General features: G+C 43.9%; 1 protein-coding gene across 8 annotated transcripts in view; it reads right to left on the bottom strand.

Annotated features, from left to right (window-relative positions):
- The window catches only part of cast (calpastatin), a 247,581-nt gene that overhangs the window by 99,890 nt on the left and 123,937 nt on the right, over positions 1–23,754 (bottom strand). For all 8 annotated transcript variants that reach the window (XM_078565537.1, XM_078565609.1, XM_078565567.1 and 5 more), the window contains 9 exons: positions 18,046–18,129; positions 11,779–11,880; positions 8,650–8,745; positions 7,914–7,964; positions 6,865–6,990; positions 4,857–4,913; positions 2,217–2,306; positions 740–835; positions 251–313 (listed from right to left, as the gene is read on the bottom strand). In XM_078565537.1, coding sequence (XP_078421663.1) covers positions 251–313; positions 740–835; positions 2,217–2,306; positions 4,857–4,913; positions 6,865–6,990; positions 7,914–7,964; positions 8,650–8,745; positions 11,779–11,880; positions 18,046–18,129 — 765 coding nt within the window. The remainder of the gene's footprint in view (positions 1–250; positions 314–739; positions 836–2,216; positions 2,307–4,856; positions 4,914–6,864; positions 6,991–7,913; positions 7,965–8,649; positions 8,746–11,778; positions 11,881–18,045; positions 18,130–23,754) is intronic.

Below are 23,754 nucleotides of genomic sequence, written 5' to 3'. Positions count from 1 at the left end.
ATTCCCCTGCCCAACACTAAGAAGGAGGTCACACACACTCACGGTTTTTGTTTCTGTGAGTGTGGGGTCCTCGAATTTTGGGCAATAACAGGAGCCTCATTGCTGATCCCAGCAGTGTCACTGAGCTTATTCAGCTGTAACCAGTGCCATTAATAAAATGTCATGAGAGTCACTGACATATCAAATGATGTCCTGCAGAGTTTCACTGAAGGGACCAAAATACTTTTACAAGAAAGAGGATCAGCTTTACCTTCTCTGTGACCTTTGGTTTTGCTCCTGGACCAGTGGAGGAAGAGGCCACTTTACCTTTACCCTGATACAAGAAACAAACTTTATTTGAGTTATATGGAGTTGAAAGCAGGTGTTAAAGCAAAAACATAAATATAGTTAAATACTTCAGCATTCTATACCATACTAACACATGATGCCAATGTGAAAGGCAATTGAGCAATAAGTTGAACTGCAAGGGTATTTAGTTATGACACAACAGGATTAACAAACAAAATGTGCAATCATCACTGTTCAACTATTGGGCAATTTCTATTTTCTAATTCTGTCCGATTCCTTGCAAGATTTAATATCAACATCATTTCTACTATTGCAACAAATTACATGAGTGTCTTTTTTTACATTAGACCATTGTAGAAATTCTCCTCAATGTTCAGTCATGGATATGTTTTGAAATACAAACTTATTGAAACAATTAATGGCTTGACTCAAATTGATTCTTTAACCAAACCTTAGGATCTGGTTGCTCTTTAAATCTGTAATCAGGCGGTATAGATCCTTCAGTTTCTCCCACTCGTTCAGCTTTCTTCTTAGTAGCATCTGATTCCTGAAAATGAGAAATAAAACTATTCAGGACCAAAATTCACATACTGAGATTCAATATCCAGTAACATAATTTCAATAAAATAATAATTGGAGTTAAGTGAATCAAGGCTCTGAAAAAGCTGACTATAAAAGGCCATAGCAGTTGACCTCAATAGCAACAAAAAGGACCTGGAGGGTGCTTCATGTGCAGTCCCATGCTATTTAAGCCAAGCTCGCATAAAGCAGTCTCATGTCTCAGTCAGAGGCATTGGGGGTGTACAGGTCGAGTGATTATGAAAAGAACACAGTCAAAATAATCTGCCACGAAAATTGGTTCATTTACACACCCATCAATCTGGCAGGTAATCAGTGCTGATTAGGCAATTTACAGCCTTCCGGACTTAACATTGAGTTCAACAACTTCAGATCATGAATTCTCTCCTCCATTCACCCACCCCATCCCACTTTTCTAATAATTATTATATTTTTTTAATATATTTTTCTTTTCCCACCTATTTCTATTATTATTTTTAAATTTATTTCCATCCATTGTTTTATCTCCACCTTGTGGCCTATTTCAATCCCTTCCCCCCCATCCCATCCCCACTAGGGCCATCTGTCACTTGCTCGTCCTGCTTTCTACCCTTAATGTCACCATTAGCACATTCCTTAGCTAATATCACCACCGTCAACACCCCTTTGTCTTTTTGTCTATGACATCTTTGGCTCTCTCCTACTCTCCTTTGCCTCCAACTATCAGTGGCCCTCAATCCAGCTCCACCTGTCCCACCCCCCTTAAACAGCTTAAATTTCACCACATTTCTATTTCTCTTTAGTTCTGAAGAAGAGTCATATGGACTCGATACATTAACTCTGTCTTCCTCTCCACAGATGCTGTCAGACCTGCTGAGTTTTTCCAGTTATTTTTGTTTTTGGTTGAGGCAGGTGTTCTACATCACTTTTTCTGTTGCTGGCAGTTATTGTCTTTAGGTTCAGGTCTTAAAGCTCTACGTGGGTTCAATGAGAAAACCAAGCAATGTCAGATAAAAATATCTTGAAGTATCTTCAGATATTTTTCAATATTAAAGAAGCTATAAATGCATGGAATTGATGATCTAGGAGACACAGGGAAGTTACTTCACCATATCTTGTGCAAGGAAAAGTAATAGATGTGCTTATTTTAAAAAATATGTAATAGGCTCACAACTGGAGGAGCTGAGAATAGCAAGTGGTGCCATTACTGTTACAATTACTGTTATTGTTGGGCTGGGAAAAGGACAGTGTTACCAACAGATTACTTTCATATGACCAGATGTATATTAGCTCTACCAAGAAATAGATCAACAAATTATATAATAATTATTTAAAAACTGAAAGTATCATGAGATAAATTTCATTTGTACTTTTACTTCTGGACCAGTGTATTTTGGAGCTGAATTGTCCGGTGCTTCTGATGGAAGTGTTCCTGCAAGTAGGTCAAATGGATCTTCATCCTTTAAAAATAAAAGACATTTTTTCAATTTGTGTCAAAACTTAGCGGAAATATATTTTGACAGCAGTGACAAATGTTACTGAAAACAACTGTTGCTCACAGTTAGCTGACAATTTCCCAACATACTCCATCTGAAGGGGAACTTTGACCCTGAGAGTCTGAAGTAGAATAATTATGGCTTTAGTTTCTACAATTGGTGAATTTAAAATCTGCTTTTTGTGAATCGATGTGTTTGGCACACATGTGGGGAAGCACGGTGCAGATAAAGAACAGGATTCTGATGATATTTGGAATAAAAGGCTGGAAGCATAGTAGTGTCAGGTCTGCTTCCGGAAGTGTGTGATACGATAATTGTTGCAGTCTGGATTTGGCTAAAGTATGAGAAGCTATTGCTAAATTACTAAAAATGAAAAGCACAGTTTGTGGTAATGGTATTAAGAACTGCTCTGAGAAGATCTCTGAAAAATATTCAACGGATGATCTATAAAGGTGTCCTCAATTAATTTGTTTGTGGAATTCCTTTGCTGTCATTGGCAGCTGCCATACATTTCACATTTTATTCTTCCCACCCCCATCCTCACTCCCCCCCATTTACTTTAGCATCACTTTTACCTACAGAAATTGGGGCAGCTGTTGGTGCTTTCAGAGGTGCCTTTGCAAGAAAGAAAATTCAGTTTTCATTTTCTCTTTCTCTGATTCGACTACATCAAGTTTCCATAATTATTTCCAACATTGGGGTAATGGAGTTAAGAAATGTCCGTTGATGATATCTGAAAAGTATCTAATGAATCTGTGAAGATGTCCTAAATCAACTCCTTTGCTGGTATTTCCAGTTTCCCTAGTGTATCCTCTTCAAAAATATACCACCTGCCTCTTTGAGTTCCAGGGATTGTTTGCCTTTCGTTTATGGGATTTCCACTGACTTTTCCAAAGGGCGAAAACAGGGATGGCACTGTACACAACCACAATTCTGGAGACTATGCTAGGGATGTACTGGTGGCCTCTTCCAGGCCTATTCACACACTGAATCAACTGTCAAGCATGTGAGTGCTTTGTTCTAGGCATACTTGGGTAGTTGAATGAGTGGCATTGTATAATTCTTCTGCAGCTATACTGATTCTACCCAGAGGTGTCAGCAACTATGGAAGGAATAGGTTTCCCTCGTCACCCAAGAGTCATCCTGGGAATGTTCTTGCTGCTGAAACGAAATGAAACATGAGCCTGCCACAGAATGCAGACACGTAACAGACCCTAGGAAAATGCATGTACTGTTGGCGACTGCAAAGTGTAGTTGACACTTTGAGGGAGTTTTTAGTTAGTTCATGTAGTTTTGTGGGTTTATGTATGGACACATACATAAATTTTCTGCCTGAAAGAGTATCTGAAGTGAGTGATTCTGATGAAAGGGTACTTGTGGGAGACTCCGGCTCTTGTCTGGTGCTGTCTTTGGCATTGCCTTCTCTGACTGTCTCCTGCCCCTCCTACTTTTCATCCTCAAGCACGTACACCACATATATTGGGATAGCCATAAGGAACCCCGTATTAAAATCTTAATGTATGTTTATCAAATCTCCTTGTAACCCCATCCAATCCAAGGGAAGGGCCAAGTAGAGACCCAGCCATCAATGTATGGTGACAAAAAATGTTCAAAACTGCTCTACAAAATTAAAATTCCTGCAGATACACATTACATGAAATCTTCATGTCAGCTATTCTCATTTCTGAGACAACTTCAGTCTTGACCAGCCACTCCTGCAAAGCACATCTGCTTGATAGTAGCCTATATTGCTTAGGTGTCTTGGAAGGTCGAAATATAATCAATGATGAAGACATTATTACATAATTACTCTGTCATTTACCTATGCTTGCCCTCATTTCCACTGTAATTTATAATATTCTAGAAACCCAATCTTGGGTCCATCTCAGATTCTCTTGCTGAAAATGCACCTTATCATTGCCCTCCCTTCTACAAGGATCACAAATCAAATGAATAACCATTTAACATACTCCTGGTGTTGTTGAATGTGAAAATAATAAGGCCAACGCCAATGTTCCCTCCAACTTCCATCTCCTGGCACAGCCAGCTACTTGAACTTTAAGGTTGACGCAAAGCCATGCATGTGTGCATCTTTAAGGGAATGATGTTTGTTCGTGGCCTAGTTATTCCCTATGTGGCACCTTCCTGATAGTTGCGAGGCTGCACGCCCGTGCAGCTTAATGGGAACATGAGTCAAGACATAGGAGAACCCTCAGCTCTTATTACATATTGCCACAGGAATGCTGCATCCATTTGAAAGGGTAGACTGGGCCTTTGTTTATTGGCATATCTGAAAGAGAACACCAGGTTAGCCCAGGTGATGAGCTCAAGACTGTAGTGGGGCTCAAAGTCATAACCTTTTGAGTCAGATGGCAGAAAGCTGCACATTGAACACACTGATGCTGTATTGATCTATGCTGGCCATTTTGCAGAAAGCAATTGAAATCTCAAAGACTCATAATTTTTAGATCAGAATTCATACACTTCACATCTCATTTTTTTTCCCTCACTTACCTTTGCATCACTTTTATTCGCAGAGACTGAGACAGCTGTTGAAGCTTTCAGAGGCGCCTTTGCAAGAAAGAAAATTGGGATTTTACTTTCTCTTATTGGGCTATGTAAAGTTTTGAAAATTATCTAAAAACTTGCATCAAGTTCCGTTCACCTATCGCCCATATGCTTTTTTAAATTCTTTCACGGGATGTGGGCTTCACTGGCTGGGCCAGTATTTATTGCCCATCCCTAATTGCTCTTGAGAAGGATGTGGTGAGCTGCCTTCTTGAACCACTGCAGTCCACGTGGTGTAGGTACACCCACAGTGTTGTTAGGGAGGGAGTTCCAGGATTTTGACCCAGTGACAGTGAAGGAATGACGATATACTTCCAAGTCAGGATGGTGAGTGGCTTGGAGGGGAACTTCCAGGTGGTGGTTTTCCCATGCATCTGCTGCCCTTGTCCTTGCTGGCTCACTTACGTTGGCTCCCAGTCAAGCAAAGTCTTGATTTTAAAACTCTTATCCTTGTTCTCAAATCTTTTCATGGCCTCACCCTATCTCAATACTAACCCCCAGCCCCCCACCCCTCTGAAACATCTGCACAAGTCTAATTTGGGCCTCTTGAGAATACCGACTTTAATGGTGGCCACGCCTTGGCCCTTAGCTCGGAATTCCCTTCCTACGCGTCCCTACCTCTATACCTCTGTTTCCTCCTTTAAGACACTCCTTTAAACCTACCTCTTTAACCAAGCTTTTGGTCATCTGCCCTAATACCATTTTATGTGGCTTAGTGCTATATGTTGTTTTACAATGTTCCTGTGAAGCACCTTGGAACATTTTATTATATCAGAGGCACTATATAAATTCAATGTTTTTATTGGAGATTTACTGTAGTTCAATGTAGTTTATAACATGGACAATGATAGTTACTGGTTGGGTTTACACTTCATGATTGGGATTACAAGAAAAAGTAATGCTTATTGCTGTTATTCTAAATATTGTGTGTCTTTTCTATTCAAAGTTTAGGTTATTAATCAAATGACAATAGTTTTGAACTCCTGGATTTGAATAATTGCTTTTACGAGGTTTGCAATTACAATTTTAGGATTTAATCTTGATAAAGGGAATGAAGATCCCACAGCGTGCCTCCCCAAAATACATACTACAGGATTCTTCTCTTTGTAGCAGTAATTCATGGACTCATTCCTGCCCAATGCTCCAAGACTTTGAAACATCTGTTTCCCTCAATCATCAAATTTGCCAGGTAGAGAACCCAGGATTCCTACCAGTAAAAAGGCATCCATCACAGTCAGGGAATAAAATGCTGGTGGAAATGCCATTACAGCACCAGTAGTGGTGGTGAGGAATTTACAGAAGGAATCAAAAGGAGACAAAATCCCGTACTGGGCCCGCTTTCTCCATTAAGGAACTTGGATGCCTTATCGCCACTATCCTGCACCTATTACCAGGTTTTAAATAGCAGTTCTGCAGAGTAGCTGTAAGAGGTAAAGGTGGGAGCAAAGGCAACTAGGAACGCTGATCCTGTCCCCTGCTCCCATCACCGATATTTACATGTAGTGGATGGGGAAAGAGGTAGCAAATGGAAGCAAGGTTAAAGAAATGGAGTTGAGTGATGCAGGGACCTGCCAGAAAAATGGCAAAGCTGGGTACAGTGGGGCAAGACCTCCACACATCCAAGTGATTCCACCAGCATCTTGGGGTTTGGGAGGGGTTGGAGCAGAGGTGATTCATATGCGTGACAGGTTCAAAGCAAGGTTCTTGCTCCTCAATGAGAAAGATTAGGTCAGAATTCCAATGGTGCAAAGAGGGGCAGTATTGTGAGGGCTTGCAATGAACAAAGCTGCAAATGTTTCAGAAGCTGCAATGGGTGGTTTGATTCACAACATTCAATCAGATTGCAAAACCAAATATATAACGTAGCTTGAATAATTTCAGACCTACTCCACCTTCCTAACTTTCCATATGTTTCAAGTGCTTTCACGTAAACAGTTTAAAATTGGAGTCATACCTGCTTCTGCACAGACGGCGGAGCTGCAGAGTGAGAAGTTGGTGCTGAGCATTTTGAAATTGGAGCTGAAGAGCTGATGCCAAAGTCTGCTGACAGAGACTCCAGGACGTCACCTTCTGACATACTCTGTGATAATACAATAAATCCAGTTAAACCATCTCAAAGGCATTTCAAGAACATTATACAAAGGCCTCAAACCCCCAATATTGTTGTGCAAACTAAGAAAACAATATCATCAGCGGTAACTGCCTTTAATTTTCCAGGTGACCTCTGTCAAAGTCACTTCATGACAGTTGCTAGGGTGCGCGAGAGTGATGGAAAGCCTCACTCTGGCAGGCTACGTAAGCCAACTGGGATTGGAAATTGCTACTGAGACAAGATAAAGTCTGTCTGCAAATCTGTGACTACTATTAATAACAGACTGTCTCTTAGTATAGCTGTATACATGGTATTGAATTTACCTAGAAAATTCCAAATATGACTTGAAAACAAAGATTAATCAAAACTGCATAACCATTCAACAGTTGCAATTCCTTTTAAATCTAGCAGTTAGAGGAACAAAGATAAAATACTTTGGAAAGTAAGAGAAGAGTTGATGTTTCTGGTTTGAATATTCTTTTCTTATTCCTAACTTTCCTCATGTCCCAAGCACTTTTATACTTTCCTTGCACAGTAAGAAGCAGGCCACATGTACTTAGCACTTTAGTTTTTTCCACATCCCAGACAGGAGTCCTCAGTCTTGGAAGAAACCAGAGCACGCTACCTACCTAATACTTGCAACACCACTCTTAACATAATAAAGAATCATTGACTTAAGGAATGCATTCCCAAGAATTCAAAATCAATTTGATCCCTGATTGTGCATGAGGCACACGGGTGGCGTATGGGTATAAAGTTGCTGCAGAACGATCAGATTGAGCCCTAAAATAACATATGCTTGGTCGAGTAGCTTTTTTTCTTTTCTTATATTCCTATTCTCTTTGACAGTTTTGCTAGAGAAAACCAAATATTCTTTCAAAAATAAAATCGAGTGACTGCTGCTCTATTACCTTTGGTTTTATTTCTGGCTGCGTGGATGAAGGGGTCACTTTACCTTTATCCTGTTGCAAAGAGAAAACTGTTATAAAGTTCTTCTAAGGCCTATCAGGGTTATTTAGAAAGGAGAGGAACACAAAGCAATGGAATAATTATGATGCAATACATTGGCACTATTAAAGCAAGGCTGCAGGTGTTACACACATATCAGTGTAAATCTTATTGATCAAAAAGTGAAACACCCATGGCATGATTATACTGTATCACAATCGCTAAATTAAATCAAAGGATGCTGTTGTTATGTACTGATTTTAGTTTTAATGCAGCTATTCAGTAGCTTCTCTTTATAATTCTCATTAGAACCAAGGCAACCTGTAATTTCAAGTTAATTTCAATTGCTGCACCATAGTTGTGGAAGTGTTTCTTTGCAGTAGACCATTGTACAGATGTTTGATGTTGAAAATAATACATGTTTTTAAAAAAAGGATGAAGTTTGTTTTTTGTAGGAGTTCACAGCTGGATCATCTGTACTGTCCTGTACATACAAAGAAGGGGTAAGCTATGAGATCACATATAGGGCAGAAAGCCACAGCTGCTGAGAATGCCCCACAGAATTTTCCATTCGTTAATGTTGAAAGATGGAAAATCATGGTGAAGGAAGTGCACTTTAATTTCTGATATGTATTCTTGTGCAAGAGCCTTAGCTCAGATATAATTTGAAAGTAAAAAGGTCCTCGAGCTACTATTGACCTTAGGGTCAGCTTGCTGTGTAAATCTGTAATCAGGAGGTATAGATTCTTCAGTTTCTCCAACAAGTTTTGCCTTCTTCTTAGAATCAGCAGATTCCTGAAAATAAAAAAATAAAAGTATTCACAAAAATAAATCAAAATCACGTAAATATTAAAGGTTCAATATTTATTTATGGTACTTCACTAATTGGTGGGTTAATCCATGACCAACGCCACCTGGTTCAACTAAGATCAGCAGAAATTTGTACAGGCACCAATGCAAAGACGTTTTTACTGCAGCTGGGTCATAAATGATTCAGCTGCAATGAAACCTTGGGGGAGGATTTTCTCCCCGTCAGTGGGGTTGGGCGGGAGCGGGCACGGGCGAGCGCGCAGTCGATCGCCGCCCGCAATTGGCTGGGTGCCGCCATTTTGCGTGGGTGGGCCAATTAAGGCCCGCCCAGCATGACGCGCACCTTCCAGTGCTGAGCGCACCCTGTACGGGCGAGGGGAGGAGGGAGAGTCAGGCCCTGCACGCCGACGCGTAAAATGACGCACGGTGATGACGGGTATGTGTTCTGACGTCACCGCGCATCATTCTGATCTTTCATTCGGCGGGTGCGCACCGGAGCCGAACTGTCAAAGGCCTGTTAAGGCCATTAATGAACTAATTTAGGCAGCTGACGGGGCTGCCCGTCCAACCTTAAGGTTAGCGGGCAGGCGAAGAGCCCAGGCGGCCTTTGTATTTTTCATGAAACCTCATCCACGGATGGGGTGAGGTTTCATTAAGTTTTTATTAAATTAAATAAATTTTGCTCACTTCATAAACATGTCCCAGCTCATGTGACACTGTCACATGAGGGGACATGTCTGAATAATTTTTCTCTCTCTTTATTTCAAAATTTAAATATGAACCTAATCTCCACGAGGCAGCTCCTTGCCTCAGGGAGATTTGTAAAGCTCTTTCGTGCGGGCGGCAATCGGCTCCGTGCCCGCCCGCACCCGACCAGCCCACCCGACAGGGAGGAAATTCTCCCCCATGGGTGGGGAGTGTAAAATCCAGCCCAAACGATTGATGGGGATGAAATAAACACAGGAAGTGCTGGGAAACCTAGCCGATCTGGCAGCATCTCTGGAGAGAAAAACAGCTAATGTTTTGAGCCAAATGACTCTTCCGACGGTTTACTCTGTTTTTCCCTCCACAGATTCTGCCAGACCTGCTGACATTTTCCAGCACTTTGTTTTTCTTTCAGGTTTCCAGCATCTGCAGTATTTTGTTTTCATTTTGATTCATGGAGCAGTGCAGGGCTAAAGTATGGTGGATTAGATGGCTTAATTGCCAGTTTGAGCAGCGTTAACAGCAGAAATATTAGCATTTCCATAGAATTAACAGCACAAAAAGGAAGTCTTATGCCCAGTCCTGCCTGTACTAGAGCTAACTCTTCAAATGGAGCTATCGTCACTAAAAACACTTCCTTGCCTTTTCTTCATTTTCACATACTTATCCAATTTCTTTAAAAAAAATGATATAGGCCAGGATGTTACGCCCCTCCCGCTTGGCGGGATATTACGGTCCCCCTGAACTGAATGGCGATTTAAATAACTCGCCACATCCGCCAGGGGGGAGACACGTTGCAGCGGGCAAAATCCTGGCCATTATTTCTAGTCTCAAAATTCCAAAGAATCTTTCAAGGGAGTAGATCAGCAGCAGGTGAGACTTCTCACCTCCATCTTCACCAGCTGGTGATCCTGTTCCAAACCTAGGAGTGGAATCATCTAAATATTTAGATGGCGCCCAGCATGAGCAGCATAACAGCGATACCCTATTGAGGAGTGGCACCTTGCTATAACCAAAGGGATCACACAAGGTCCTTATCAGGCTGAAGTATTATGCACAAAAGATATTTTCCTTGCAGATGTATGATGGAAACAGTTAGAACATAATCAATTGTCCTTTATCTTCCTGGTTCCTTCAGGTAATGCGCAAAGGAACCTATCTGCTCAGTAGGCTTGGATACTATAGAGATGAACAGGGATGGGCTGAGCTGAATTCTTGAGGTAGCCCGGAATCACCCGGGGCATTCTCCCAAACTGCCGCTAAGATGTGGCAGGAAGCTGGAAAAATAGAATTTTCTAGACTGGACAAATAGGGTAGAAATCTAGTGGATCCAGGTTCTACTCTGAATTTCAATCCCCACCTCCTCAGCCCCTTCTTCCTTCAGTTAGGATCACACAATTCTCATTCTCTCTGCCCCCTGGAGTTTCAGATGTTCACTGTTTAGTGTGTAGTTCATTCCACTGGTCTTGTTCTCAAATTCTACTGTTTCAGTTTTATCTTCATTGAACTGTGTCTGCCACCTATCCACCCACTCCACAAACCTCCTGCATTCTTCCTCACACCCCTTATTTTAGTGTCATTCACAAAATATTTACGTTATTTTTGTGACTGTGTCCAAATAAATCATATAAATGGACAACAAGAGGGATCCTCAGAGGGATTCCTGGAAATATCATATCCGCACTATGTTAATCCAAAAAACATCAATTTTTCTCCTACTCATATATGCGAAAACAGGAAAGTGAGAAAAGATCATCAGCCTCATCTATACTGCCTATTAGACAACAAAATCTCCAGCACCATGCTGTCCAAACCCTAAAAATGCTAACTCCTTGCTCTTTGCTCTCTGTCTATTAATTACTCGAACCATGCACCAACCTTTAATACCAGTTAATTTAATTTCCCTAACAAATCTCTTAGATGTTAAACTGATGCATCAACTGCCTGTGTCTGTAGATGTAAGAGATCCCAGAGTGTTATTTAAATTTGGTATATCAACACATTGATGTATGTAAACCAGCTGCCATGTTTGCACAGATAGCAGTAACCGCGGCCGGAATTTTCCGGCCTTCCTCCAGCGGGTTCTCCCGTGGCAGGGCCAATGAGTCATTGAAATCTCCATTCACATCGGCAGAGGAAAATTCCAGCCCACATTTTAAAAGTAATTCTCTTGTTGTGAGCAGTTTGGGATGCCTGGGAACATGCTAAGCGCTATGTAGATTCAATAACATATTTCATTACTTTTGTCTATATGGTACAGTCAAGAAAATTCATTATTAGCCTTCACTTTTCACAAGAAGATATCGTGTGTACCTTAACCTCAGGCCCAGTGTATTTAGGAATTGAAGGATCTGGTTCTTGTGACGGAAGTGTTTCCATAAGCTGTTCCATAGCGCTCAACATGGGCTTTTCACCCTTTCAAAGACAAATGGACACATTTCAATTTTTATACAGTACTTAGCTCAAGTGTATCTAGAGAACATGGGCACACACATATCAGAAGAAAAAGAAGCACACAACATCTTGTATGGAAATGTCATGTGGCACAGATAATTTCAGCAAAACACTTACCTGGTTCAGATTTTGATTTATAGGGAGCAAAGGCGAGTAAATGGAGATGAAGTTGTCGACCCATCATAATCTAATTAAATAGTCAGCCAGCCTCAAGCTGCCTGCCTGCTCCCATGGAATGTGAAACGCTCTATTTTGATATAATTATGTTACAATATGCAGTACTTGAACAATTCCTTCTGTACATAGGCTTCTTACTTTCACAGATCATTCTTCACCATCACTTTTCCCGGCTATTTAAATCCCAGTGTTAACATTCAGTTCCCAGTTACATTATAGTTTCTAGATAGTGCTCTATGTACCTACAAATGGCAAGAAAAATGGTAACATTTAAAATTCAGAACTAAATTAATGGGAGAAAGAGGCGGCTGGGGCTCCCGCACTTGCCGCTGAAGAGCCACAGTGAGCCATCATTGGCCGGTGCCTAGCTAGACTCAGGGTCTATAGACGCCGTCTTTCATTCCTGCAGATGACTGAGAACCATTGGCGCCGAAGACTGCACATGTCTAGGGAACTGATCGGCCACATCTGCCAGCTGCTGCAGGATTTCGCGCCATGGAAACATGATGGGCATCCACTGCCAACGGCTGTGAAAGTGACCGTGGTGCTCAATTTCTATGCCAGTGGCTCCTTTCAGGGCTCCTCAGGTGACCTCTGTGGGATATCACAAGCCTCTACCCACAAATGCATCCATGAGGTCACGGAAGCCATCTTCGCGAGGGGACACAACTTTGTGCATTTTATTCAGGACCAGGACAGCCAGGATGCAAGAGCGATGGGATTTGTCCAGGTCTCAGGTTTTCCACAGGTGCAGGTTGCCATCAACTGGACTCACGGGCTTCTCAGATCTCCATCGCAACATGCGGTCATTTGCATCAACCACAAGGGTTTCCATTTGCTGAATGTGCAGCTGGTGTGCGACCACCAGAAACGCATCCTGCAGGTTTGCACATGGTTTCCAGGGACTGTCCATGACTCATACATTCTCAGTCGGTCACAGATCCCTGCAGTCTTCCACGGTCCATAGAAGCTGCAGGGATGGCTCCTCGTGGACAAGGACTACCCGCAGAGGCCATGGCTGATGACGCCTATGCGGCGGCCTCAGACTGCAGCAGAGCGACGCTTTAATGAGGCTCATGCTGCAACTCGCAACTTGGTGGAGCAGACCATCAGGATGCTGAAGATGCGGATCTGGTGCCTGGACCGGTCTGTGGGGCCCTGCAATACAGTCCACAGAGGTATCGTGCATCATCATCGTCTGTGCTCTTTACAACCTGGCGCTGCAACAGGGAAAGGAGCTGGCTGAGGAGGAGATGCAGGAGCTGGAGGGCTCCTCCAGTGAGGAGGACGCCGATGGTGATGAGGGTGAGGAGGTCTTCAAAGGCAACAATAATGGCGATGAGGCTCTCGCACTGGTCAAGCATGCTCAGGAGGCCCTCATAGCTGCTAGATTTGTGGAGGACGATGACAACATGCATTGAGGAGACACCATGGATCCTCACATTGCATCTGTGAATGTTTGACTCCAATCTGGCTGATGATAGCACAAATACTCTCTGTGAGAATGCTCCTGTCATGGAGATGCAGGGAGACCCTAATAGTCACTCGATCGCAGGAGGATGATGACAACACGCAGTGAGGACACTCCACAGATCTTCACATAGCCTCTGAGAATGTCCGACTCCTGTCTGGCCAAGGGCAGCTCGCTTGCGCTCTGTGATCAGGGTCATATCACAGAGATGCAGCTATGAAACTTTAAAAACATCTGATCCTTTGTCCGCCTTCAGCACCTGAGCCCTTCAGGCGCACAGCCCTGGACTGAGACACCTGCCTTTATCTTGTGCAGAAAGGTTTCACATCTGAGTGACACGAACACTGCTCACCAGAACAAGGAGCCATAGGCAGAGAGACATTCTTGGGAGTTTATTGACAATAGTGAACAATATGTACAAGTGATTCATACCCATCCCAAGGTTGTGCAGCTACATCTTTTTAACTTTCCTAACCCTGCCACTATGTCTTGATGCTCCCCAGACATCCACAGCTGAGGTGGAGGCAGCCTGCTGACTTCTACGCCCTGTCTGTGATGACCTTGGCGGGCTTCCTCTGGAGGGCAGAGACCTGGAGGACCCGGCCTGCTTTCGGGGTGCTGCTATGTGGCAGTGGCCCCTTCCTCGGCCTGTGGAGCTGGAGATGCTGGAGTCACAGGAAGAGGGGATTCGGATGGGCCGGACACTCCTGGAGCCTCCTGGGTGGATGGCCCTGGGGTGTGAACATGCTGATTCTCCTCCCTACGGGTGCCCAAGGGTCCCTGGCTGACTCCGTGAGCGGAAGGGGTAGCTGGAGTGAGATTTAGCTGCCCAGTACCCTTCTCATGCACACATGGTTGGAGGCCAACTATGGAGAGTGCAATGGAGTTCAGCCTGCGCAGCAGTGCAGGAGCGACGTCCTGGACCTAAGTCTCCATGGCAGCCGCCACCCTCCCAGTGTTGACCTCGACGCGTTGGCATGCTGGTGCTATTACCTCAGCCTGAAGGCAGGCTGACTCATCCACTGTGCCTTGCAATCTGAGGAGTGCACCGGATATCCCTTCCTGTTGTTCCCTAGCTTGCCTATGCAGGTTTAGCAATGTGATATGACTGAGTGCAGAGGCTCCTCACCTGACTCGATTTCAGGAAATTTCCAGCAGTCCTCTGAGTGCCGGAAACCTGGGAAGACCCTGCCTCCGCCTGATGTGGATCAGACAACGCGATGTGCTCACTAGGCTGTAATCCCGAGGCTGTTTTTTTTAAATTAATTCATGGGTTGTAGGCATCACTGGCTAGGCCAGCATTTATTGCCTATCCCTAATTACCCTTGTTCAGAGGGCATTTTAAGAGCCAACTACACTGCTGTGGGTCTGGAGTCACACGTAAGGACAGCAGGTTTTCCTTCCCTGAAGGACGTTAGTGAACCAGATAGGTTTTTACAACAATCGGCAATGGTTTCATGGACATCATCAGACTTTCAATTCTAGATTTTTATTGAATTCAAATTTCAGCACCTGCCATGGTGGGATTTGAAGAGCATTACCCTGGGTCTCGAGAATGCAGTCCAGTGACAATACCACTACGCCACCGCCTCTCCATTTCTAAAGCTAGGTCCCACTGAGGTGTGTTTCTGCGCTGGTGGAGGGTGTGGGTGAATGCTATGATGTGTCTTCAATGAAGGTGCCTTCAGGTTTCTCTTCAGAGGATTCCTTGCGGCTTGATTGGAGGCCCTGGGTCATGGACTCTGTCGGCTGTTTGGCAGATGTGCCTGCGGAAGCAAGGAGACATAATTAGTGCATAGCAGTGGCCTGTGAAATAGGACACGTCACTCATAGCATGGGTTGTCTGATGAATGTTGCACTGCTGGATCCTAACTTGGTACAGCATGACTGACCTCACTGTCAGCACAGGACCGGTCCAGATCCTCGCCGGCCAGCTGGACGGCTCTGTTTTCAAAGTCAGTGAGGGCCCTGATATCAGGCATTTCTCCACCAGTCTGCAACCTCTCCCTCTTGTTGTTGTGCCAGCTTGTCCTGCATGAATAGAGATGGAGACATTGTAAGCAGGATGCCTGCTAGGCCATATAAGTATGCCTGGTATGTGTGGGTGGCGAGTGGTCCCATGGATGGGATGAGGGCAACAAAGGTGTGTATGAGAGAGTGAATGGTGATGTCCCTTGAAATGGCAGTGAGTGAGGGGCCTGTGGATGTGTGATGGGTTTGTGAGTGTGAGTGGAGAGTGATGAGAAGAGTGACTTTCCCTGGTAGAATGGAGGAAATCATTCATCCTCTTGTGGCAATGGGTGGCTGTCTTCTTTCACAGGGTGTTGGCACTGACCAACGCCTACCAAGACTGGTTGGTCACACCGTTATCCATCCGGCAGCCAGAGCGGGGGTAGAGGACAACATGGCGAGCCTCCACTGCATCCAAAATGCATTCAAGGGATGCATCATTGAACCTGGGGGCAACAGTCTTTTTGCCTTTCAGGGCCATGTCTATTTTGCAGCAGTCATGGGCTAGAAGCTCTGAGAGGTGCACACGCGGCTAGACTTTAAATATACCAATCAGCTTGATGAAGCGGCATGGTGATGGCGTAGGGAGATTTCCAGCAAATCCAGTGTTAAGCTTTTGTACTGGTGCTCAAAAGTTGGCAGCCTGGAGTTACACACCACCACCCCATTCCAGCAGAGGAACTGGGCTCTTCACGTTTGACCCCGTGTTTTCCACACATCAGTTAAGATGAGATAGCGAAACAGAACCATTATCTTTTGGATGCAACTCAAGTGCCTTCTGCAAATGATATGAAACCTTAATTTCAAAACAAAGGTAAATGCTCCCAATTAAGACAAACAATCATCACAGCAAGAGACTAGAAAACATGATAAAGTAAGGGCAAAAAAAAATGCCAACTATAAATTTAAATTCCTGCTTGCAGCATGACTGATGTTGATGACCTGAATTTGGAAGAGGCAAAATTGTAAAATAAACAGTTTAACACTGGCAGCTGAAATTAATTAGGCTTTACAGTCTTCTATACCTATTGCATATAAATGACAATCATGTATACACTAATTCTCTTCATCTCCCCATTGATCCTTTTCCCAATTGTCTTAAATCTGTGTCCTCCAGTTGCTGACTCCCCAGCCAGTAGGAGCAGACTATCCAAACCTTTCACAATTTTGAACATGATCAAAGCTCTCCGTAACCTTAACAAATCACGTTTTCTGGAACACACAGGGTTCAAAATCACCAATAAATTTGATATTTTCTTCTTCATATTGTACACTAACTCTCATGCAATAAGCAGCTCTTTATACCACTTTAAGATAGGTCACAGGTTAATACCCAGTCAGTTAAGTTTAAAGGCGTGTTATTTTTCATCCAGATTATCTAACACAACTGTAAACAATGTACACTATTATGCAAAACTCAGAAAAAATAGCTGAGACAGTTATCCATATTGTGGTCAAAATTAATTACTCTTGCAAGGCCTGTAATCATTTTCATAGTGATAAAGCATTTTCTAAAATAAAGTAGAAAGATTATGAAAATCTTTTATTTAGCTAAAATAAGTTACTCTTTAATGCACAGAGTTATTTCCTTTAAAAGCGAAGGTCATTAAAATTAAGGATTGCCTCAACCCATCAAATTCAGGATGACAGATTACAGATAAATTATATTGAAGGGCACATAATTCAATTTATTATAGCAGAATTCCCATATTGTTGGACAATGTATGCTGATCAATTCAGATTATCGGATCATTCAAATTTCTAATGCATAAAATGACTTTAATTTCAGGAGCATACTGTAAACTGTATCAGAAACAAGCTTAGTTAGACAAATCAAGCTACTATGGCTAGGCTCCTCTTAACCTGGGTATAAAAACTGCACCCTTCACAGTAAAAATGCAAAGTCAAAATCACAATCCTTCCACTGGTACTAACAGGTTATGATTCTTCTTTTATTACTATATAATCCAGCCAAAGTCCTTCAGAGAATTCTCAAAGGCACCACATAGTCCCTCCCATTAACAATTAAAATATTGTTGCTGACAGATTGAATTATTTAACAGTGAATTGTCATTGGCAAATCAGAAACAATCAGTCCCCAATTGGAGATTCTAGTAACGTTTTTAATTCAATGACTAATTACACGCTGCAAACTTGACACCTCAAAATGAAAACGAGTTTTTTCAAAACAGTCCACAACATTCAATGAGGGAATCAATTAAAAAGCTAAATAATGCTATTTCTATCTCATTACACAATAGGCTGTACAAACGAGCCAGAAGCAGTGAAATATAGAAATGAGCAACTTCAAGGAATAGAGTTGCAGGCAATCATTTCTGAAATGGAATGTAATTCTCTTTATATCATTGGCATGCTAGTTTTGGAGGAAAAAAAATTGTTAAAACCCTTCAATTTTGTTAAGAAAGCTATATGAATGACAGTGAACGAAATATAAAATTTGTTCGTACCTGAAGCTTTGGATCAGTGGCCTTGTGAACTGAAGTGCCTGGCACGGACGCTGCAGGTGCTGCAGGAGACTTCCCCTTTGGATCCTTTACAAAATGGGGAAAAGTTTTTCAAATTTTAGATCATACTCTGCTTACACCATATTCTGAGAGCATAGAATCATACAGTATGGAGCAGGCCATTTGGGCCATCATGCATGTGCTAACTCTTGAAAGAGCTACCACTAGTCCCACTCCCCTGCTCTTCTGTCAGTTGCAGGTTAAGCATTCCTGGGTGGCAAAAGAGCAAGAGAAAGTGGCTTACCACAAAAATGTCATTGGGAAAAATAACTTGATAGAATAGACTAATTTATTTGTCTCACTGGTTTTCTGCCTTTGAACACTCCCACCTTAAAGTAACAATGTTCTGCATTCAGGAATCATGGCTCATTAGTGCATATCAATACCCTTCATTTAGATAAGCCTTGCATTTCAGCTGTATGAAGGTACAAGGCACTTTTCCACAAGGAAATAAGGCATCTTTCTTTTCTATATAACTCTCATACACACAATAACATACTTAGCAAGACAAATGTGTGATGCATTGCATTTTCACTCATCTGCCACTACCAACTTGTGCAAAGTGCTTGTGAATGGCATCAGCACTCTGCAGTCAAGCATGGCTGTGTGGACACTTGCTGAGCCCTCGATGCATGGGACTGTGGCACCAGTAATAGCGTCTCTCAGAAATGCTCATAATGGGACCACACAGGCTTGGGGCTGGACCATCTTTGTTCTGAGAAAGCTGGTTGGCCAAGGCAAAGGGAGTTTAATCGGATTACGGACATCCCACAGGTTGGTCTCTTCTGAGCCCCAGTCTGATAGAAAGGTCAGTCATGCAATGCAAATACAGACTTTCATGACAACAGCATTTCTGCATTCAAAGGACCTCCTCAGCTAGTTCCCACCCTAGAGTCAGCAAGCCAGCTGGGTCAGGTCCTGGGTATGAAATGGAACTGATCAGGCCATTTTCAAATTGATCAGGCCACTGGGGCAGCATTTTGCAGGGAGAGAACTTGAATTTATACAGCATTATTCAGGATATCCCAAAAGTGTTCCACAACCAATAAAATACTTTCTCATGCAGTATAAATTGTTGTTCCATTTGAAATCTGGTGTTCTTGCATCTATCCTGATGAGTGCAAGACGTAAAGCTTCGACAGCATGGGGAAAATCTTTGGCTCAGCAAGCGGAGGTGGGGCCCGCTCGCCGAGGTGTAAAATGACACGGAGTGACATCGGGTTTCCGTCCAGACGTCACCGTGCGATATTTAGATTTTCAGTTCGGCGGGCGCACATCCAACTTGGCTGCGCACTAACCGAACTGTCAAAGGCGTTTTAAGGCTATTTAACTAACAATTAAAATAATTAACAGAGCTGCCCATCTAACCTTCACGGTGGTGGGCAGGCGAAGAGCCCAGGCGGCCTTTGCGTTTTTATGGAACCTCATCCACGGGCAGGATGAGGTTTCATGAATGATTTTAAATTTTCTCAAAAATTTTTATTGAAATTAATGCACATGTCCCAGCTCATGTGACAGTTTCACATGAGGGGACATGTCAAAACATTTTTTTCAACACTTTATTGAAGTATTAAAACTTAAAACTAATATCCCTGAGGCACCTCTGTGGCTCAGGGAGATATCTGCGCAAAAGAGCGCATTCCCAACTCAGGGAACCTGCCCCCCACCTGCATAGGGAGCACACAGCGCTTCTGGGTGCACATCACACTGGGCAGGCCTTACTTGGCCAGCCCAGGTAAAATGGCAGCGCGGACCCGATCGGGGACATTCCGCCCGCACCAGGCCCCGCACAACCCCCCCACCAGGGGGGGAATTCTACCCGATGTCTCTTCTTTCAAGCAATACTCAAGCTCTGTATTACCAAGCGACTACTTTTGAAATGTAGTCACTGTTGCAATGTAGGGAAATGTGGCATTTATGTGCACACAAGATCCCGCAAACAGCAATGCAATAAATTAATAGACAATGGCAACAAAATTCAATAACCACCGAAAATGTAGGGATTGCATTGCGAAATTAACCAGCTTCAGTTGCTTCCATTGCTTGCAAATTTCATGAGAAGTTCGCACCAGTTCAACCAAGTCTGCACTACATTAAGCAAGCATGCACCTCTTCAATGGGAGGTTTAGTTTTGCTGCAGTAGCTGCTGGGAGTCATTGTAAAAATGACTTTGCATGAAAGATAAACAAAAATGGGTAAGCATGCTCGGGAGGCCCTCATAGCTTCTAGATTTGAGGAGGATGATGACAACATGCAGTGAGGGGACACCGTAGATCCTCACATTGCATCTGTGAATGTTTGACTCCAGTCTGGCTGATGGTAGCGCACATACCCTCTGTGAGAATGCTCCTGTCATGGAGACGCAGGGAGACCCTAATAGTCACTCGATCGCAGGAGGATGATGACAACACGCAGTGAAGACACTCCACAGATCTTCTGAGAATGTCCGACTCCTGTCTGGCCAAGGGCAGCTTCGCTTGTGCTCTGTGAACCAGGGTCATATCACAGATATGCAGCTATGAAACTTTAAAAACATCTGATCCTTTGTCCGCCTTCAGCACCTGAGCCCTCCAGGAGCACAGCCCTGGGTTAAGACACCTGCCTTTATCTTGTGCAGAAAGGTTTTACATCTGAGTGACATGAACACTGGTGACTAGGACAAGGAGCCATAGGCAGGGAGATATTCTTGGGAGTTTATTGATAATAATGAACAATATGTACAAGTGATTCACACCCATCCCAAGGTTGTGCAGCTACATCTTTTTAACTTTCCTAACCCTGCCACTACGCCTTGATGCTCCACAGACATCCACAGCTGAGGTGGAGGCAGCCTGCTGACTTATACACCCTGTCTGTGATGACCTTGGTGGGCTTCCTCTGGAGGGCCGAGACCTGGAGGAGCCGGCCTGCTTTCAGGGTCCTGCTATGTGGCAGTGACACCTTCCTCGGCCTGTGGAGCTGGAGCTGCTGAAGTCACAGGAAGAGGGGATTCGGATGGGCTGGACAGTTCTGGAGTCTCCTGGGTAGATGGCCCTGGGGTGTGAACATGCTGATTCTCCTCCCTTGGCTGACTCCATGAGCAGAAGGGGTCGCTGGAGAGAGATCGAGCTGCCCAGCACCCCTCTCGTGCACACATGGTTGGGGGCCAACTTTGGCGTGAGCGATGGAGTTCAGCCCGCGCAGCAGTGCAGGATCAATGTCCTGGAACTAGGTTTCTATGGCAGCCGCTATCCTTCCAGTGTTGACCTCGACACGTTGGCATGCTGGTGCTATTACCTCAGCCTGAAGGCAGACTGACTCATCCACTGTGCCTTGCAATCTGAGGAGTGCAGTGGATATCCCTACCTGTTGTTCCCTAACTTGCCTTTGCAGGTCCAGCAATGTGATATGACTGAGTGCAGAGGCTCCTCATCTGACTCGATTTCAGCAAACTTCTAGCCTCCAGCAGTCCTCTGAGTGCTGGAAACCTGGGAAGACCCTGTCTCCGCTAACTTTCATAAGCTTTCTTTTTCTGCTTTATCTTAGCCTGTATGCTTCTGGATAACCAGGGGGCTCTAGATTTGGCAAGACCACCTTCTCTCTTTGTATATGGATCACATTGTAGAACATCTGTTACCTCAGAAGTGTCATCAGCCAGGTTTGAATGGGACAGCCTCTCATCCAGCAGCCACTCTTTAAGGCTGTTTCAAGGAACAACTAGGAAAGTGACGCTGGACTCCCTCAGGATAAAAGCCCTTCCTAACAACACTGGCACAGAGCTGCATGAACCTTTCCCTGTTGGATATCAGCTGAACATCAATGGAATGATACTGCTAGCAGTTGGTGGATGCTCCTGGTTAATCTGGGATGTTTCAATTGCAAGTATCTGCAATCGATAACACCCTGGACCAGTGAGAAGCTTGCCAGAGATTCAAACCTGAGTTCCTCCTTATTCTGGCTATTGTCATCGAAAAGCAAGTTAACGTACCTCCTAGCCCTAGCAAATAATCCATCCAGAACCCACTTTATTCATCTATGTGCTGCCAACTGTGAGCAGAATATTACCTGGTGGTGGGGCAGGTTTGGGTGCAGCCAGGGTTGAAATCGCCCGAGAAATGCCAGCATGTCAAAAACACGCTCACATCCACTTTTAGCTAGGGTGGGTTCGGAGGCACATGATAAACCCTCTTCGAGCTGTCAGGTGTGAGGTGGCACAATGATGATGGCGGACGTCAGTGTTGCCTGTTCTGATGGAGAGGGAGGAATGAGTGGAGCTGCATGGTGTGTTGGTCTGACGAGTGCTGTGCAGGAGAATGCTGAGGAGGTTGGAGTTTGGGACATGACACCTGAAATTGGATGCCACCCACCTTTACTGCCTTCATGAGGCCACTGGACCTCTTGGGGCACTGTAGCCAAATTTGAGGTTAAATCATTTCTCCCTCCACAGATGCTACCTGTGCTGCTGAGTATTTCCAGCTTTTTCTGTTTTTATTTCAGATTTCCAGCATCCACAGTATATTTTTGTGCTCATCCACTCCTATCTGGAAAGGCCAACCTCTTCCTCCTATCTCTGGGAAACAACACCTTACTCCCTCAGATCCTGCAGTGGCAAAAGGCAGTGGGGGGAGGGAAGAGCTGCGCAGTGAAAGTGGGCAATCTTCCCATGTCTTGCTTCCTTTCCTGTTGAAACCTCAAGAATCAATGTGGAATTCAGTTAATCCAGCACGATGCCACCACCAGACACATCCTGGTCTCCCCTATCAGCATTCCAAAAGGATCATTCCATAATACCCTGGTCCACTCCTCAGCCACTCCCAATAACCCCTTCCTTTTCTACTGCACCTTTCCATGCAAGTGCAGGAGATGCAACACCTACCCTTTTACCTCCTCCCTTCTCACTATCCAAGGCCCCAAACACACCTTGCAGGTGATGCAGTGATTTACTTGTACTTCCTTCAATTTAGTACACTCTATTCACTGCTCATGATGTTATCTCCACTACACTAGACTGGGTGACCACTTTGCGAAACACCTTCATTCAATCCGCAATCATGATCCTGAGCTTCCTGTCGCTTGTCATTTCATTTCTCCACCTTGCTCCCGCTCGGGCCTTTCTGTCCTTGGTCCTCTATAGTGTTCCAATGAAGCTCAACGCAAGCTTGAGGAACAGAAACCCACCTTTTGAATCAGCGCTTACAGCCATCTGGGATCAACACTGAGTTCAACAATTTTAGATCACAACCTTGGCCCCCAGTTTGTTTCGTGTGTTTAGTTTTTGCAGGTTTGGTTTTCTTTCTTTCTTCTTTATTCCTTTACTTTGTATCAGACAGCTACTTTCCATCCATTCACACCTCATCTGACACATTACCACTTGCTTTGGCTTTTGTTTCATGAAACCTTCTGTCATGTAATCTCTCCTCCCCTCTAGCCTATCACATACCTTCTCTATTGTTCTTCGTACCCGTCCCCACTCTTTCACATGCTCAAGACCTATTCCATTTCTAACGTTCCTCTATCTTGATGAAAGGTCACAGACCGGGAATGTTAACTCAGATTTCTCTCCGCAGGTGCTGCTTGACCTATTTCCAGAATTTTCTGGTGTTATTCCAGATTTCCAGCAAATCCAGCATTATGCTTTTGTATTAGTGCTCAAAAGTTGGCAGCCTGGAGTTA

The sequence above is a fragment of the Cetorhinus maximus genome, chromosome 2 (genome assembly GCF_964194155.1).
Source record: "Cetorhinus maximus chromosome 2, sCetMax3.hap1.1, whole genome shotgun sequence".
Classification (NCBI taxonomy): Eukaryota; Metazoa; Chordata; class Chondrichthyes; order Lamniformes; family Cetorhinidae; genus Cetorhinus; species Cetorhinus maximus.
Note: the sequence above shows the minus strand (reverse complement) of the source record. Positions and strands in the feature narration are given on the sequence as shown.